The sequence below is a fragment of the Heterocephalus glaber genome, unplaced genomic scaffold (genome assembly GCF_053883595.1).
Source record: "Heterocephalus glaber isolate CG9 unplaced genomic scaffold, H.glaber_assembly_v1.0 deba00001788, whole genome shotgun sequence".
Classification (NCBI taxonomy): Eukaryota; Metazoa; Chordata; class Mammalia; order Rodentia; family Bathyergidae; genus Heterocephalus; species Heterocephalus glaber.
The window spans coordinates 1,588,436-1,608,620 of record NW_028258471.1 but is presented as its reverse complement, the minus strand read 5'-3'; the positions used below and the strand labels follow the sequence as shown (position 1 = coordinate 1,608,620).

The window sequence follows — 20,185 nt, the reverse complement described above, 5'->3', positions numbered from 1 at the left end:
TTTTACTGATTGTATCTCTAGTGTCATTTAAGCATGTTCCTTGGTCCTTTGTAGTGTACTTGTCAACTCTATAGAGACTGAAGGTTAATGAGATTCCAGTTTTATTTTGTTTTCTTACAGATTTATAGATGAGATTGTGTACTTTCTCTAGGAATTTAAATGGTATCATGGTGGCTTTAGTGCTTTTTGTGTTGTGGCTTGGTTTTTTTTCTCGTAAATGTTATCAACCATGATGTTATTGTCTGGATTGTTCTTAACTGGGAATAGTTTTGCTCTGTGGAAACATTTGTCAGTGTCTATAGATTTGTGTGGGGTTTTTTTTAAACATTGGTGAGATACTAATGTTCATTTGGTAGACAGTGGTGTTTAATATTCTATAATCTAGAGCTAAGCATCCTTCCAAAGCCCTCATGATCTAATCCACCTCTTAATAGTGCCACAGTGGCCATTAAATTTTAACATGAATGAGAAGGGTCAAACCATACCAGTCCACTAATTTATTAGGAGTTAAAAATGTATGACATTCTATGGGCTGAGGATTTAGCTCAGTGGTTCCGCCGCCTGCTTTGCAAGCGCAAGGTCCTGAGTTCAATCCCTGGCACCAAAACAAAACAAAATAAAAATGTATGACATTCTAATTCTTCATTTAATGGTAAATATATTGTATAAGAGATTTCGCATATCAATAAATTGTTATCGAAGTACAAATCATAAAATAGTTGCAAGATAATTACTTGATTCTTTCCCTTTATTTACCAGTTTTCAAAATATTATGTTGATACCCAGCATCCTCCAAAGATAGCTTTTGTATTTCAGAGTTTAATTTGTGTTTGTTTTTTGAATTTGATAGTTAAGTGATCTTTCTGCTGGCAGTGGCACTTTAATCAGGTTGAGTCCTGAGTCCCTTCTGTTATAGCAGGATAGTCCAGGTTTGTTTTAAACCTTTCGTGTCTTACTCTTTAATGAGGCATTTCTCTGAGAGCCCCTTGTACCTTTTAATGGAAAATGATACTTGAAGATCACATCTGAACAGTAGGGTGGAAGTTGCTTTAAAAACCACAATTACATTGGGAGGATATGGTCGGGGGAATCACAAATTTAAGATCAGAATGGGCAACTGAGACCCTGCCTTGATAAATTTTTTTTTTTTTTTTTTGGTACTGGAGATCGAACTTGGGTCCTTGCACTTGTGAGGCAGGTGGCAGAACCACTGAGCTAAATCCCCGGCCCTTGTAGAGCACTGGGTTCAATCCTTCGTACTACACCAAAAACAAAAGACTAAAATCACTATACAAAAAACTAGCTTAGAAGAAAATGACATTTTATTTTCTCCCTTTTTGTTGTGTTTTGTTTTGTTTTGTTTCTCTTTTTCCAGCACTGGGGATTAAACCTAGGGCCTCACACAACAGTCCTTCCCCTTTTAAATTTTTTGTTATTTTGAGACTGCGTCTTGCTAAGTTGCCCAGGGTAGCCCTTGAACTTGCAGTCTTCCTGCCTTAGCCTCCTGAGAAATTAAGATTTCAAGTATGTGCCACCTCTCCTGGCTTGTGTTCCCCACTTCTAATTTGAATTTTCTTAGTTCAATGATGAGAGATTAATCTGACCAACTCTTCGTAAAGATACCTAATATATTCCCAAACTGATGTTTCCTTATCACAAACTTTCTTGGCCAGATATTACCTCCTTTGGTTTCTTAAGATAAATATTACCAACTCCTTTAAAAGATACTACATAGTTACATATTTTTCATGGTTCTGTAATTGTTGTTCCAGTGTTTGGTAAAATTTAGTATTTCCTGCCTAGATTTACTTTCTACCTAGTAGATTTCCTTTGACGTGCAATAGAGACTGCTGTTGAGAAGTTTACCACATAATCTTAACTTTTTTTTTTCCTTAGCTGATTTTATGCCAATATTGGGAACCAATCTAAATCCAGAGTTCATTTCAGTCTGCAACAATGCCACATGGGCAATTGGAGAAATTTCCATTCAAATGGGTAAGGTTTTTTTTTTTTTTTACCCTGAAAAAGTATAAGAGCCTTGATATTTTCATATTTTTTCATTTGCTTTTTGTTTTCATATATGTGTGTGTGTGTGTGTGTGTGTGTGTGTGTGTGTGTGTGTGATTTATGCCACAGTGAATGAGGAAACCAAAATGTATTATGCCCATGTTTTGACATTTAATTTTTTTCTTTCTTGTTTTCTCTTTTTGTGGAATGATGTAGGTATAGAGATGCAGCCTTATATTCCTATGGTGTTGCACCAGCTTGTAGAAATCATTAACAGACCCAACGCACCAAAGACGTTGTTGGAGAATACAGGTACCATATGTCTGAACTGTTAACAGTGATCAGAAAATTAATTGTCTTTCATTTTAAATTAAGATGCGTAGAGAAACCAAAGCAATGCTAGTTTAAAAACCCAACTTATTAACATCTGTTTTGGGTTCTCATTAATGAAATACATTATTTTAGTTACATCCCATAACCAGTTGTAATAAACATTTGGAAAACCCTTTTTTCCACATTCCTGTGTTTTAATACTTGCTAAAATGGATTCTAGCTAAGCGAACCATTGAAACAGAAATTTTGCTTTTTCAGTTAATTTAGAGAATAATTGGAAGGTGAGAAATAATGATTTTTAGGGTGTGAAATATGGCCAAGCCAGGCATGTTGGTACATGCCTGAAACCCCAGCACTCTTTGGAGACTGAGGCAGGAGGATCACAAGTTCTGACCCAGCCTGGACAGCTTAGCAACTTAGGGAGGCTTTGGGTTCAGTCTCTGGTCCATGTCCCGTTCCGCCCCCATCTCCCACCCCCAGCCAAAAATAGATTGTAGTTTAGTGACTAAATTGCTCAATAATGACACATATTTTGTATTTTATCATAAATTTTTCCATAATTGGGAATTTAACAGTTCCCTGCAGGATTTTTTACTTAGGAAGCTTGTTTCTCTTTTGCATTTATAGAGAGCATGTTTATATTAAAGAATACCTTCCATACTATAGAACACATATAGGAGTGATTGAGTCTTGTCTTTCCATCCTCCCTGACTATTGCTAATGTTTTGTTTAATTGTTTTCATTGAAGCATATTCCTTTCTTTTTGTACTAAAATAATTCTAGTAATTTATTCATAGTCAATGAGGGTCTTACCAAAATACTGGAGAAAGATTAAAATGAAGATTTCCAAATAAGAAAGTTTGTTTTCAGGGGCATTTTAATTTGGTATTTTTAAATTATAGAATCTATTTTTCCCTAATAGATTAAAATTGATAATGTTTATTGGTATGGAAGGAAATCTTTTAAATTATGAAACCATTATCTGGCTGTTTAGGTGTATGGGTACTGTTTACTTCACAAAGTGAATTAGATTTTCTTGTTGAAAGTATAAAAGTCTACGTATAGGATAGTTATGAAATCTTGTAAGATTTTTGTCTCCTTAGGACACAGTACCTATACATAACATTCAGATTTGAAATACTTGGCCATTGTAAAATTATTGTTGAGCCTAAAGAAAACGTCCTATTTATTTTTAAATGTGAATGCATAACTACAAATAAATGTTGAGTGTAATGTATATTAAAGTTTCTTGTGGGATATCAACTGGTGAATGTTATAGTTCCCCTAACAGATTGGCTTCATTTATAAGATTATACTGAGTATAACTATAAGTAAGTAAATAAAATAGTTGATAATGCTCTACAAGTTTATAGACTGAATCAGATTGATAAACGCACTTGGGCTCATTAAATTTCTTTTGCCACAAGTGTCTGTGTATAATGCTCTTTATTCCTTATCCTCCAAAATGGGGCTCTTTAATTATTAAAGTCACTGATTGTCGATTTTAGCAACTCAATATCCATTATCTTAATTTTTTTGTAAAGCCAATTCTTTAGAATGTTACTTACTTTTTTCCCAATTAGTATATCCTACACTGAACTTTTTCAATGGACCGTCATCTGCTTTATCGCATGTTTCATTGGATTGTTCATACTTGCCTGTTTAATGAGAATGTTGCATAGTTTGTGTCTTTTGAACATAGGTTTTCTTTCTCTGGCTTCATATGAATCTGCTGAATTTTAGTATTATCTGTGTAGTTTGCTTCAAGTAATCCTTAAACATTTTTCTTTATCCCCCCCACCCTTTTTTATGATAGGTTAAATTGTAAGTTTTTGAGAGAACACCATTAAAGCACCTCATGGTTTGTTTTCTGTTTGTATTTTTCCCCTTTGTGTATAAATGTATTTATATGTATGTACTTTTGAATTGCAGAATGCAGTTCTGAGTAGCACTTGTTTTCAGCTCTTTGTAAGTTTAAGGAGTTCTTGCATTTTGATGGTGAATGTTTGTCCACTTCACAATTTTTAAAAATCAAGTATTAGCATGTAATCAGTATGATGTATTATTTATTTTGTGTTACACCTTTTATAATAAAGATGGACTATTTTTTCCTATGGTCCACAATGTCATTACAGTGGACCGTCTAAATTTCCTTTATTAGAATTTTATTTCAGATATGGTTTGAAATTAGTGGACTGTCATCTGAGTTACAAGGTTGGTTGGAATGGGATTTGTCATAGCAGAGCAATTTTCCAATCCGTTCAGTGAATGACATAATACTTGAAATCTGACAATTTGATTTTGAAATCAGGCAACAAATGTTCTCTGGTGTGTTTGGGAAATGTTAACTCAAAATGTTGAACAATCAATTTGGATTAATTTCCCTAGATAATTTTCAAAGAATCAAATCACTTATAAAAAGAGGTATAGTCTGCCGGGCATGGTGGCACACCTCTGTAATCCCAGACTCAGGAGGCTAAGTCAGGAGAATCACCTTGAACTACATAGTGAGACCCTCTCTCAAAAAACCAAAAAGATGTAGGAAAGTGAAAGATAAAATTTGAACTGTTATAGGTACATAAGTAATGTGTTTAAATAGCCAATTCATAAATATAATCACATTTATTGATAATTCTTGGGAGAAAAACTAAACATATTAAATTCTGAAATTTTGACTGGCTTTGAATGAAGATTCTCTAAATCCACTCATTTTAATCGCTCATCTTTTTATTAACAGAATATTTGACACTTGATTGAGTGAGGAAAGCAATTTATCATGGTTTTTGGTGTTCTCTCAATCTTCAGAGTTTTTTTTAATTCCTTTTGTTTTTCTTTTTCCAAGAGTATGCCATATATGTTGCTGCCCCTTGTTTTAGGGGGTGGTAATAAACAGCACTGGTGAAATCTTATGTTTATTATCATACACAAATTCTGTTGGTTTCTGTTTCTGAGTTATTTGTTGTTTTTTCTTTATTTTTTCTCCTTCCCCCTCATTTGCTCATGTCTTGGTTGGCGTTTGGTGGTGTATAACCGTGATTGCGTTACCTTAGCAATAACAATTGGTCGTCTTGGTTACGTTTGTCCTCAAGAGGTGGCCCCCATGCTACAGCAGTTTATAAGACCCTGGTGTGTATTATTCAATCTTTTTTTTTAATTCATTTTTCTTCACTCTTTCTTTCTCTATCTCACTTTTAGATATATTTTCAGTTGGTTACAAAAATCACAATCCTTAATCATTGCCAACCATGTGACTAATCTTGTCCTATCAGGTTCGTGAGGTTTTTCAGTAGCATCGTCATGTATATTTATTTTATGTTGTGGCTAACGACTAATTGATGCATGGGATAAGATTGTCACATGCTTGCTGTGTTAAAAAGCTTGATTATACATAAAAAGCATTTAAATATCCACCAGAAAAATTAAGATGCATGCAAGTTTTATAAATTTAGGTTTTTTGCATTACGTTTCTTTTTTAGAATTAATTTGGACACTTGGATTGCATTAAAGACATTTAAATTTGTTATGTATAATATCTTATTTGCTTGTTAATGTAAAAGTTAAACATTTACACCATAAGTTGTATAGTAATAGTTTATATTGTGGCAGTATATCCTGTGTTCTGCTTCTTTCAATTGATAAACTTTCAATTCAAATCATTTTTAGTAGTGTTTAATGGAATACAAGTCATAATACAATTTTTAAAATTAATTTGATAATTTATTTTTCTTGGCTTAATAGTTTAAATGAGAAAGTCAAATCAGCTGTCCACTATTATAGATGTAATCTCTTAAGACAATGTGAATTTCACTGTTTCCACCAAATTGTGATAAGTTGGGCCCAGCATTCAAGAAGTATAAGAAAGTGAAACTTTCTGAAAACTCTTGTTTAATATATGTATTATCTATATTGTGCTTACTCCATTAAATACTGTCTACTAGTATTGTAATTGAACCTGCTTTTTACTTAAATGCTAAACTCACTTGTATAATTCAATAGGTGTACCTCTCTGAGAAACATAAGAGACAATGAGGAAAAGGATTCAGCATTCCGTGGGATTTGTACCATGATCAGTGTGAATCCCAGTGGCGTAATCCAAGTAAGGCGTTTGTAGGGATTTGTTTTTAACTAGTACTGTTTTGAATAATAAAATTATAAGGGAAATATTTTAAGACTTTACAAAAACATTAATTTTTTTCAAATATATTAAATTATACATGTACAGTGTTGTATATTTCCTAGTTATCTTGAAGTAATAATGCCTGTTTGTCATTAGATAGTAACAACATATTCGGAGTTAAGATCATATTCTTAGAAAAGCCAGGGCTTTTTTTAGCCACATGCAGACCTTATTTATTTACTTTGTACATCATGCTCTCCATCAAGGAACATTAATTTTCTGATGACATACCTGTACTTAAGAGAGTGACCAAATACTATCCTTCTGTCACTTTTTGCAGAAATCAAACTTTGAAATGTAAATGGATTAAGTCAGCCATTGAAATTGCCTTAGTTTTGAGATTTTATCGTTTATTCCTTTATTTTGTTTCCAAAATTCATGTTATATTTAGGCATTTTAGTTATTTGACAACTGTATGGACATGAATCAAGTCAAACTTGTGGATTCAAATGGAAATTTACTAGATACATAAAACAGAAGAATGTTGAAGTGCACCTTGTGTGTCCAAAAACCAAAAAGACCCTAAACTTAATACTTGTGTTCTTCAGTAGATAAACTGTAAGGAAAGAAAAAGATAGAATGGAAACATATAGATTACAAAACACCCAAGGCATATGAAATCAATTAGGAATTGTGTGAGATTACGCAAAAATAATTTTTATATTTACAGATGAGCTCTTGAATAAAACTATAAAATGCTTTTATGGCAATAACTTCTGCATTTATTTTCAAGAAAATAACCTCATTTCAGAAAAAGAAAGGTACTTTGAACATTGTTTTAAATTGGAATCTTGTTTTTTTAATTTTTTTGGTACCTGGGATTGAACTCGGAACCTTGTACTTGCGAGGCAGGAGGTGGAACCACTGAGCTAAATCCTGAGCTGGAATCTTGATAATTATATTATTGTGGGTTTTGTTGACTCATTTTTAGAAGCAAATTATTAGCTTAAAAAATTAGACAGTGGGCTGGGGATTTAGCTCAGTGGTTCCGCTGCCTGCCTTGGAAGGGCAAGGTCCCAAGTTCGATCCCCGGTACCAAAAAAAAAAAAAATTAGACAGTGATAGGCATGGAAAACACACAAATTAGAACTGAAAAGGAACCTGTTGACTAATTTCACAATGATAAAAACATTAATTACTTGATGTCAGACAAACCAGGACTACTTTACTTTAAGAGGAAAAATCGTAGTTGCAAAATAACCTAGCATCAACTTTCTGTTTTGAAGAATTTTGTTTCATTTCATATGTATTTTTGAGGTATCTGATATAACATAGGCCATATTTTGAAATGAGTATCTTCCCATCAGATTTTTTGTTGTTGTTGTTACGAGACAGGGTCTCACTATGCAGCTCAGGCTAGCCTTGAACCACATGCCTAGAGTGACCTCTTAACTCAAGGCAATCCTCCTGCCTCAGCCTTCTGAATACTGAGATTACAGGGGTACACCACCACACCCAACTGTTTGGTTGGTTCTTTCTTTTTGAATTACTTTTTTTTTTTTTTTTAATCACAAATGTTACATCCAGGGGTGGACAACTCGCCACACCATGCCACTGCTCTGCTGAAAACACAGCTTCCAGCAGTCCTAAACCCAGCACCAGTAAAAAACTAAAAAAACGGTCATAGTATAACCAAAGATGGTTTACTTGGGGGGGAAAGATGAAAAAGAAAGAGGATAGAGCACTACTGAGAGGTGGTAGGGGGCTTCAGAGCTGAAAGCCCATGAGCTCTTATCCTTGGCTTCTTTTATTGGGGACTAGTGTCTTTCCCATCCCTCGGGTGGGCACTTTTCGATATCTGATCTGTTCCCTTCACTGTCTTTGATCCTAACCTAGACCTTCTGCCCATTTGGTTTCTTCCTGAACCTTTGTAATAAGTGAAGGGTGAGGACTTATAGGAAGGCAGCTTACTCTAAGTGAAGGGTGAGGGCTTTTTAGGAAGGCAGCTTACTTAATGATTAAAGGGGACATGTGTACATATGTATATCTAGTGCAATATTACAGTGATGTTAAAGTGAGAACATACATGTTTATATGTATAGGTGTGTGTATGTGTGTCTTACATTTTAAAGAGTCCTTGGGTGGTTGTCTCTTATTGCCCTTGGTTTTGTCAGGTGGGTGAGGGGAGCAGGCTTTCCTGATAATTGTGTTGCCAGGTGCCTCTCCCAGGTCTAGCCAACTCTTACCTCCTTTGTCTTTCTAATTAATCATCTTAACTGCAGAGTCTACTTGTGAGGGCAGAAACTGCTTTTAATAAGTTTCCCTGTTGATCTTAATAAAGTTCAATGAGGCCTTTATCCTGTATTTTTCCTACATACAAGACCCCCTGTATAAATATTAGGTGTTCTGTGTATTTAAATTTTTAGCGTCAGATTTGGAAGTGTGGAAGACATGGGAAATCATAATTAGAATGAACCAGTTTGAAGTAGTTGATGTGTCAAAACATCAGCAGTGTGTTGAATTGTTAATATTTTAGTACAAGTCAAGATTGAGAAAATGGGACTGAGAATGTTGCTCAGGGGTGCAGTGCCTGCCTAGGAAGCACAAGGCCTTGGGTTCAATTCCTGTTAACAAAAAAGAAACAAAACCTTTTTTTTGGTACCGGGGATCAAACTTGTGTCCTTGTGCTTTTGAAGCAGGCACCAGAACCACTGAGCTAAATCCCCGGCCCAAAAAAACCTTTTTAAAAGAATGAGGAAATATTTTTATGAAATACTTAAAGTGTATAGTACATTGTTTTTATAGTCAGAATAACCTGATTATCTGTTAAGTGATTATATGAGAGAGTTGGGTTTTTCACTCTTGTTATTTGGATGAGATATTTATAAAACTTCGTAATTAGTTTTTCTTCTAGCTTTGGGACATTTCATTTAAGCTATATGGATCATAAAATTTAGAACTATTCATATATTTGTAATCAAGCTCTTAGTATATAGTTTTTATGTTGTTCCTAGGCCAGTGTGCACTGTATTTTTACTGAATTTAAGATTCTTGAATGCAATAAATTAAGTATTTTTATTGGTGTTGACTTGGTGCTTTCAATCCATTACTGATGCTAAACATTCATTTACTCAACAAGGATTTCCTTTTATAGTATACAATAGGACATTAAATTCGGTATAGTTTCTTGATGGTGGACTAATACCCATTAAATAGTCACTCAATTCCTTAAGATTTTAATTGGCTTTAAATGGTTTTCTTACTAAGGAGTCTATCATTATATCAGTGTTGAGGTTAATGTTATCTTTTGATGAGTTTGATCAGTAAAATACTAATCAGTGTTTCTTCTTGTTATAGGATTTTATATTTTTTTGTGATGCTGTTGCATCATGGATTAACCCAAAAGATGATCTCAGAGACATGTTCTGTAAGGTAACTACTAAGTCTTTGTGATGTATCTTGGAACTAAAAATCCTAGTTTAAGAGTTTGAGTTATTTTTAATAATTTAATTTTAATTTAGACTTTGGCTCCTCGGGCCAATATTTGTGAACTAGACGATCTCTGTTCTTTACTAAAGATCGTGGCTCGGTCTTTTCTTGAAAAGATGGCAATGGCTTTATCAGAAGATGATACAGTTTGAAAATACTTTACCAAGCAGTACCACTGACTTATTGTGTGGTTCCATTATTCTGCTTACAGATCCAAGATGGATGATTGAGATTTGGAGTATAAGATGAAACTGTTGAACACAGTAAATCTTAAGTGTCTCCCACAGGGATTGAGTCTGTATTTTTCTTTACTCTATTAATATCCCCTTTTGATTAATTCCAGTCAGCATGTAGAGCTGTAACAGAGTAAGAAATAAAACAGTTACACATTTGAATCACCTAATACTGAAATTAGGGAGCTGTATTGGCAGCCATGAACCAGAAAATAAAATCAAAAGTGTTTGATATCAGAAGCTATACAAATTTGAGGTTTTTCTCTTCTGTCATTGATAAATTAATGGTTTTCACTATTTGCAGATCCTTCATGGATTTAAAAATCAAGTTGGGGATGAAAATTGGAGGCGTTTCTCCGACCAGTTTCCTCTTCCTTTAAAAGAGCGTCTTGCAGCTTTTTATGGTGTTTAATCTAATATACTTAGGCTGCAGTCCCAAAATTAGGGGTAAGTTATAAGAAGTTTGAGAATTTTCAGAATGAAGAAATTTAGTTACAACTTTAGTCTAAAACTGTTAAATAAGGGGCCTGGGATTTAGCTCAGTGGTTCTGTCGCTTGCCTTGCAAGCGCAAGGACCTGAGTTCAATCGCTGGTAACAAAACAAAACAAAAAAAAATAAATAAAACTGTTAAATAAAATAAACAGCTACATTCTGTAGAGGTTGAATAAAACATAGTTTCATATCATACTATATTAGACTTTAAAAGCACTCAAGAAGCCTAAAGTGTATGTTTAAAGAACCATTATGTGAGGTAAAACAGATGGTTTCCCTTCTTGGTCCTAAGAAAGAAGAAATCCGGGTTAGTATATTACTTTGTTTCAACTTTTTTGGGGGGGAGGGGTTAAAGAGTTTTGTTCTACATTGTTATTATTCACAGTGCTGGGATAAAAATGATTCTCTGATACAGCAAAGACTTTGTATGTTGTGAGCTTTAGAGAAAACTTTTAGAATTAAAACTGTGGGGTTTTTTTTGTTTTTTTGGTTTTTTTGGTACCAGGGATTGAACTCGGGTCCTTGAGCTTGTGCAGCAGGTGGCAAAACCACTGAGCTAAACCCCGGGCCCCTAAAAACTGTGTTTTGCTTAGTAGATACATTTAACATTCATTCTTCAACATACACTTCATTGAGCACTGCAATGTGCCCAGCACTGTGTTTTAAAAATAACTAATGAAAAATTCACTTTTGATTTCGGAACAGGACTAAGACCACTTGGACACTTGTTCCTTGAGGTTCACTATTCTTAAGTAAGATGAGTAATTCTGATCTCTTAACTTCAGTTTTAAACTCTAGTGCACAATGTCAAAACCAAGTACATTGCCTAGCACACTGAATTGTCAGTAAATGTTACAAACATGGCTAATATAGTGGACCAAGATTTTGACAAATTTTTTTAGGTTGTGAACATTGCTTATGACCTACTTAACTGGAAGGCAGAAGGTGTGCTGAATTTGTGTGTAGAAGATGTACACCAAATTAAATCATACTTTACATGGGAGCTTTTAGTTGCTTGCTGCTTATTTAATCTCTACTGCATTTTAAACCTAGGAGTATTTCACTATCTTAAGTTCTGTAACCTAGGAGGCAGTAGAAATGGATTTGCAGCCTCAGAAATACCTCAGGCACTTTGTGTGTGTTCTCTCGTTTCAATCTTGAGTTCTTAGAGCTGTTCTGTGGCTTCATTTTGAAAAGTGCTTGATTTCACACTTTGTTAAATCATGAGAATGAGGTAGGTAAGAATGGCTTAGCTTCTAAAGTTCAACAGTGAGTGAGCTGCTAAGTCTTGAGTATTTTTTAATTTGTTGCCTCTGTAGTCCCATCACCAATTATGAATTAACTAGTTAGTGATCACTGTTCTGAGGCAAGGTATGAAATAATTCTCAGTTTTCTAGCATAGTATCAATACTTTTTATTCCTACCTCTTTGTACTCCTCTTCCACTTTTTTAGAGACAGGGAAAAGGGGATTGCTTGTCCTCCATGAACATACTAATCACCCTCTGAATTCACGTAAACATTCACAGATGTTCACCCTTTGGCATGAGTGGGTAGTAAGGTTTTGTTGTACAAGGATCAGTAGTAGGTAATTAGGTAAGCCATCAATCTTACCTAATTTCTTGGTATCCTTCCCATTAAAATTGAAAAAAGTGGGGAGTTTAGCTCAGTGGTTCCATCACCTGCCTCAAAAGCGCAAGGTCCCGAGTTCAATCCTGGTACCAAAAAGAATTGAAAAAAGTGCATATAGGGCTGGGGATTTAGCTCAGTGGTTCCGGCGCCTGCCTTGCAAGAAGTCCATATAAGGAAAATCAAGTGGGCTGTGAGCATAGGAAATAACCAAATGAAATAGGATTGGAAGAATAACTAATTGGAAACATTGGGAGGATGAGTATTAAAATTTACTTCTGGATATTTGCTGAAGGGGGTGACCCTAGTGTGTTACTTTACTTAATATTTGGTATCCTAGAAAAATGGGCAATGTTTTAATTTTTCTGGAAAGAAACTAATTGTCCTAAAGAAAGTGCTATTTAATTATGAAGAAAGTAAAGTGACTTGTGAGTTCTTAGTTCTTAAGGGACTCGTTTTTCAAAACGGTATAAAGAATTAGACTGATGGCATTGTATAAGGCATATTTCCTCTATACAAAGCACTGCACACCCAGTGGTGTGTCCTCATCTCAGCTTTTCTCTTCATATCTGATGGAGGTGACTATTCGGCCATAGAAGAAGAAGTGCCATGGTTATAGCTATTGTAATCTTAGGCAGTTTGTCAAGTTTCTTATTTTTTTATAGGTAAAGATAGCATTGTTATTTAAGTTTATGCTCTACTGGCTCAGAAATAGGCAGTTGTTAAAGATGAAATTGTTTTGTTCTTTTTCTTCCAGGTCCTCCGGTCTTGGAGACTATGAGGGAGCCTCTGTACCCAGGGAAAATGTTACCCTTGACAGGGGGGAAGGGTAAACCAGTAGGGAATACAGTACAATCCCAACCCTACTGGGAGGGGCGGGAGGGAGATGTTGCCATCACTGTCGATGTTGGGAATCGTTTTAACATCTGGAGCCTTTGTGGGTGGAAATCTGTCTCCAATTACAACTCCGCACTGAATGTGAAGAAGCAAAAAAAAAAAAAAAAAAAAAAAATATTCGGTCTGCTCACAAAACAGTACATTCTGGAATATTATGGGGAATTGTTCCAAAACAAGAACCATATAAATAATCCATAGGGAAAAGAAAGAGGAAAAATTCTGTAGCGCACAATAAAGGGAACCTAAGAATGGGGGTTTTCATATGGTAAAGAAGCTTTTTTTTTTTTTTAATTTAAAGGTTTTTATATAAATGTTCCCACATTATGGGGTCGTGTTTTGCATGCTGATGAAGAACTACACAAAGCTAATAAAGTTAAAATCAGCTTGCCTTCCCATAGTAGAAGCAGGTTCTTGGAAATTACAATTTAAAGTACCCCCAGAAGATGTTGGAAATAAAACACAACAAATTTGAACAACGAAGCACCCTGTGAAATGCCAAATGAGTCACTCCTTTTACCTGTGCGGGGTGGGCAGGGAGGGAGGAATAGGTGGGGTTGGGCATATCAAACTAAAGTTGACATCTTAATTTTACATTAAACAGTGGATATAATTTCATGGTTGTACTTCATTAGATTTAATTTCTAGGCCAACACATTGTTTTAAAGTGCAGTTTAAGGTTCAGGCATGCATTCTGGCTCATAGTGATTGGAAGTAATTTAAATTAGTGGGAAAGTAGCATGCTTGCATCACATAGAGTGAGGTTGGTATTCATTTACCTATGTTGCGCCAGTTTGCCTTGCAGTTTACCAATTCGATATAGCCCTGCATTTAAAGTTCCTTTTTAAGATTTATGGATTTTATTTTTATTAAGAATATAGGTATATAAAGTACTGTAGTTTACAGCTAGGCCTTGAAATATCTTTTTAGGATCTGTTAGAAATAAGATTGATATTGTATTGTGTGTAACCTGCACAATGTGGAAAGCTGATATACCTGTGCAAAATCTTTGCCTCTGTGCTGTCAGTGTGATGTGCTTTCTGCATGGTTATATACTACTAGCGATTTTATCAAAATTTCTAAAATTTAAATTACATGGTAAAAGATCTGTAAAAGGCTGCATAAGTGTTAGTTGGCACTTAAAGACAATTGTAGAAGTTGAAAAATGATTGGTATAATTCATTGTTTATTCCCATTCAACATACTGCCTTCTAAGCCTTCTTTTTTTGTTCAAAGCATGATCTTAAAGATATGTTTAAGTTAATGGATGTAAGTAATGCAGGGTTCCTACACTGTATTGGCGCATGTTGGTGGCCCTCTGTGCCCTAAATATAATGCACATGGGGTGCAAGTTAAAAGCTACAGAGTGAAAGTTGGTTTGGATCCTCTTCATTTCATTTGTTTAGCTTTTCTGGTTTTTTTCTCTACTTACATGTATTTCTGTGAATAAATCCTTGTTAAGTTAATCCTTTACTTTTCCTTTCATGTGTATTTTCTTATATACTGTGAATGTGAAAACCTAACTGGTACACTTGATCCTTTGTCCATATGAAAGTGCAAGTCTTTATTAATTTGGATTGCCTGAACAGTGTATCCCATGATGATGAAGGAAAATGGAGAGATTTTTCTTTTTAACTCTGCTGGTCAGAGATGAAGCCACGCCTTTCCATTTTTCAATGCTGCATATTTAATCTGCAACAAAAAATGTTAAGCCATAACAGCCTTTTTATATTTTAGTTTGTCACCTTTGCATTGCAGAATAAATACTGAATAACCATTTTTATAAGCAGTTGCTCCTCTTTGCATGGTTCTATTCTCTAAAAGTATTGAATGATACAGCCATTGCACTGACATTTGAGCTGTGTGTGTGTGTGACTATAAATACTGTTTCAAAAAATGTCAGATGCATGGTAGCATGCAGAAAGGTTTTTGTTATTGTGTGTGTTTTTTTTAACATGTTCTTTCACCTTCTTTGCTCTACTTTGGCTTTGCAAATTTCAGTCTCTTCAGCCTGAAATTAAGTCATTTTATAATCCCCAATTTTTTAAGAATTACTACAAGTTAGGTTCAAAGGTTTATGGCATTTTGCTTTCTAGTTCAGTTGTTTTACTGGGAGCTCAGAATTTGCTTCTTGGTTAGTCTCTAAAACCTAAGTAGGATAATTATTTTATCCTTAAATATAGTGATACCTTTTAGAATTTAATATGGGTATGGGCTAGAGATTTAGTTCAGTGGTGCGGCCACTTGCCTCGTAGGTACAAGGTCCCAAATTTGATCCCGGTACCAAAGAAAAACCAGAACAATAGAATTTAATATGGAAAACTTTTAATATTCTGGAAAAGGAGAGTAAATATCTTTAAGAAATGGCAAAATTCTCTAAATGCAGCAAAACAAGTACATAAAAACAGTCAAATTTATCTTAACCTCTGATTAACAATTCTGTATTGATGAAAAGCAATATTAAAAATGAATATTTTACTTGGTTCAAAATTAGTTTCCAGTTAGGCAAATGGGTAACATAATAACGTGCCCATTTTGTAGTTGGTTGACCTATTTCCATATTTAAAGAAATTCTAATTTTAAAATAGAAAATAAAATTAAGTGACTATAATTTGCAACCTGATTTTAGGTTGAACTTTTTTTTTCCCCGTGGAGATTATTGTTTCTTCTTGATTGATATTGTGTTTCACATAACATAGTATATAGCACAGGAATTTGCAGAAGCCATTTAAGTTATCTTTTGAGGTAAGCTCTAATTTAGCATTTATTCTTCTGATTAAACTTAAAATACATCATGGGATATATATATAGATATATATAAAGCAACTTAATTCTTGTGGTGTAGTCTTAATGGTTTTGAATGTTGACTGAATGTCTATGAGATTGTGAGTTGTCTTTGTTACATTCCAGTGTTTGTGCCTCTTGGCATGCTTAAAGCACGGCTTACTTCATCTGCTCCTTACACACTAAAATGCTCTTAGTGTGGTCAACTACAGAAATAGCCGCTGCTAAGTGATGTAGATTTTCTACTTGAATATTTTTATGTTGTAGGAACCTCAGGAGGTCAGTGTTTACTGTTTTATATATGCCTTCTTTTTCCTGTTTGAGCTTCTCTCTTTGAAGGATTCTAACAGAACAAAAGCTGCTGATCAACCTAAGTTGGAAACAGAAAGTTTGTTTAATATAATTTAGATGCATGTTTGGCAGTTCCATGTTACAGACCATTAGCAAGTGAACTTAGTGCCACAGATACTCATTTATTCAGGAAGTAATTTTGCTTTTTGTATTGTCTAATATATAATGACTTCATATTGTGTAAAAAAAAATCACTTTTATATTTTTTGGTTGGTTATTTCCAAAATAACCAACATGTAAATATCTTTAAGAGCCAGTTCTGATGCTTTACATTATTGCTACTTGATTTTGTTACGCAAGTTAGATTTCAGAAGACTAGATTTTAAAACACTTAACCAAGCCATTACATCTTAAAAACAAAATAAGTAGCTTTTTTTGTAATTAACATATTGATAAAACACTGTGATTTTTTTGGTTAAGACTTTTTCATTGATCTGAATTGCTTAAATTGCATATATTGTAAAATAAGATCAGATGTATATTTTAAAATAATTTCCACTGACTTTCCTCTTGAAATGCTTTGTCTACTCAGTTACAGAATATTATGATACAAGTTTTATCTCAGGTGAATACCCTTGTATCATTTTTGCTTTCATGGCATGTTTATAAAGGGTCATCATACTTATAGGCTTTTTTGGTGGTGTATTTCATTGGGTATCTTTCAATTTTTCTAGTTTTAGCAGACCGAAGGGGTTTAGAATTCTCCACAAGCCTTTTATGTGCAGATTATTTGAAGATGTGCTAAATTTGGTCCTCCAAACCATCTAAATAGGAAAATAGAAAAGTTTCCCCCCTGTATAAAATTATTCTGCATAGGGGAAATGCCAGAATTAAACTAGTTATGTCTTGAACCCTTTAGTCTAAATTAAAGACCTTTGCTATGGGGGGGGGGTGTGATTTTATTTTTGGTTGATTTTTATTTTTTTCTTCATATAATTAACCTATATTCATATTGAATGTATTAACAGACAACGGTGCAAAAACATTCTTTCCAAGAGAAGAGTGTATCATGAGTAACTGCAGTTTAAATCCTTCCTTTGGTAGTACTTCAAAAACACAGCTTTGCTTACTGAATTAGTTTTGCAAATATTACAAGGGAGGAAAACACTAATTATTGCTACTAGTACTGTTAATGAGGTGTAGGCGTTGGAATCGGTAAGAAAACTAGTCCTCAAATAGTTAAGGGCCTGGGGTAATCTAGGTAAAATATTAGATCAATTGTGAGCTGTGTTAACAACATTATCTAGTATTACATTGTATGCCAACTTAGTGCATTTTGTACTGTATTAAATGTGGCAATACTTCTAATGACTCTTTAAAATTTCACATGAAATTTTGGTTTCATTCACCTGTGTACTTGCTGGGTGACTTGTGACTAATCTTTTCAGTCTTATATAGATCTTTCTCCCATTGGCATTATCTATGTGTAGATAATTCTTTATGCCTAATTATTATGCATATTAATTTTAAGGTGTACATTTAAATTGTAGCGACTGTTTGTTGTATCCCAGAATGTGTTGTGTTTAGATAAAAAGATGCATAACAGCTAAATGGATGCATGATTTTGAGGGAAGTTAAAAATCGTGATTTTTTTTCACTTGTATATTTTAAAACCAAGCCAAATCTATTTGCCAAGCAGTATATCACTAAATAGAAATGCCAGTAGTTTTCCTTTTATAACCAATTTTATTTACCATAGGGTCCCCTAATACTGTGTCTTACACAGAATTGGCTATTTTACAGGTCTGATTATCTTACTCAAAGCCTGCTATTACATGGTTAGCCTATAAGGCAGTGCTGGTCCCCTCCTGATGTCAGCCTCATAAAGGGTTCCACTATACTTTTCCTCATACTTTGTTTTCCTTTGTGGGTATACTAAGGTATACTACCAAATTAAGCTTGGTGGATTTTTATGGAGATAATTAGACAATACTGTATAATTACTCAATAGATTATCTTGTAAGAAAGATATTTAAATGTGGTAAATAACTTCATATTATACAGCAGTTTTACACTTAATATTCATGTTAACATTGGGTGCAATAATTTAGTAGCATTAGCTTTAGTTATAAATAACTGGATCTTTCTGCTGACAACTTAGGTTGTATGAGTTATGCTTAAAAGCTTTAAATCTGATGTTTCTTGTACTTGCCACACTATGTTAGAATGCGTCCTTCAAACATATCCTCCTGCAATTTCTCAAACTGTACTAAATTGATAATTCTTGAAGTCTAACTCTGTGCTTACAGATCTTCATTTAAAATAGAATACGGTTTTAATTTTTGATAAGCTGCTGAATTTTAAAAGAGTTTTTTGGGGCCACCAAATATTTTGGATCATGCAGAGAATATATATTGTACTGTAGTAATTTTTGTATTTACATTTGTATGATGTGACATAATAGATGTGAATGTTAATCACTGCTTGACTATGTTAATAAAGTTGTTTAACTATAGATGTTGCAGTTTGATTTTTGATGAAAGAAAATGAACTTTCTTTCTCCACCACCCTCCTTTTGGGTCTTAATAGGTCTTGTGGAGTTTGTTTTTTTTTTCCCCCTCCCTGTGTTTTCTTGTTAAAGATGTGTTGTTGTTTTTTCTTAGTTTAATGCACTCTACTGTCCAGCATCATTTACTTTTTGAGTGTTTTCTTATTTATGTAGTACATTGAAACCCTGTATTCTGTACATTTTAACTTACTGCTGTTATTGGTAAGTGTCTAAACAGTTGTTTCTAGGTTCAGTTGTTCAAGGATAGATGAGATGCTATTGTACAAAAGGAATTAAAGGTGAAGCTGTGACTAAAATGTAGATGTAAGGGTAGGTTGCATGCATGAGTGTGTATGAGTGTGTGTCCTTTTATGGCTTTTTGTTTATCCTTGAAGAAATTAAGGCTTACAATTTTGGAAACTTAACATTTATACAAGTCATTTTTCTATGGGTTGTAATCTGTTATAGTTGCATGTCACTAATTCAAGTGTGTTAATACATTTTAGGAAATATGTGTACATTAACTGTCAAGTCTTCTATTTGACATTTAGAAGAGGAGAAGGCAAATTTGAAGTACCACAATTGTGTTGACAGGAAAACAATTTAGAACTTGAGTATTGTGTTCTAAAACACATCTTCAAAAAAAATTAAGATTCCTGAATTTAGAACTTCAGTTATGAACAAAGTTCATTAAAATCACTTTATTATTAGTTCCGGGTTCTAATTTGCTGCTACATTCTTAAATTGTGCCTGAAGCTAAAGATCTTTTTCTTTTGTATATCTTCAACATTTTAGTGAAATAAAAGTCCTATCTACTTTATGCAAATGATTCTCAGTTCAAAGGACTATATTAGTGACAAAGATGGCTCATCACTTTTTTATCTTGTAATTTCATAGTCTGCAGCTTACACATTATGTAATTAGGAATGATTGGGAAAAGTGGCAGAACTACACAGCTCAGACTTTGGATTTTCTCTGTACTGTGCAATTGAATATGGAAATTATAGATGCTATTGCCATTTGTAGTCCTTAATCTCCAAGTCTCATGTTAATTTGATGTGAAGATTTAATCCCTTAAAACATCCGCGATTTAATTGTTTGCAGATTACAATTTGGAAATTTAACATGATCTCTAGGGCATTGGCAGTAATACACAGAATTGGTATACCAAGAATGCTAGGATTCCTGCTAGTTATTAATGCAATTCATTTCTAGGAATTTAAATTTTAAATATTCTGTTTTTACATTGGCTTTTCAAGAATTTAAATAATTTAAGAATGACAAGTGAATTTTTTTTACAAGTGTACAATTTTAAGTGAATTTTAACACAGCTGCCTAGTGATACAACTTAATATTTTTGTGCATATGA

At 33.9% G+C, this 20,185-nt stretch overlaps 1 protein-coding gene across 7 annotated transcripts in view; it reads left to right on the top strand.

Annotated features, from left to right (window-relative positions):
* The window catches only part of Tnpo1 (transportin 1), an 83,046-nt gene extending 64,263 nt beyond the window's left edge, over positions 1 to 18,783 (top strand). For 4 of the 7 annotated variants that reach the window (XM_004872862.4, XM_004872864.4, XM_004872863.4 and 1 more), the window contains exons 19-25: positions 1,897 to 1,995; positions 2,224 to 2,319; positions 5,391 to 5,466; positions 6,337 to 6,436; positions 9,815 to 9,889; positions 10,484 to 10,626; positions 13,057 to 18,783. In XM_004872862.4, the coding sequence (XP_004872919.1) occupies positions 1,897 to 1,995; positions 2,224 to 2,319; positions 5,391 to 5,466; positions 6,337 to 6,436; positions 9,815 to 9,889; positions 10,484 to 10,591 (554 nt within the window). In that variant the 3' untranslated portion in view covers positions 10,592 to 10,626; positions 13,057 to 18,783. Of the gene's footprint in view, positions 1 to 1,896; positions 1,996 to 2,223; positions 2,320 to 5,390; positions 5,467 to 5,535; positions 5,630 to 6,336; positions 6,437 to 9,814; positions 9,890 to 10,483; positions 10,627 to 13,056 lie in introns of those variants that run through there. The other 3 variants (XR_015448024.1, XR_015448025.1, XM_087203152.1) reach the window with 2 other exon arrangements.
* The last annotated feature ends 1,402 nt before the right edge of the window (positions 18,784 to 20,185 follow it).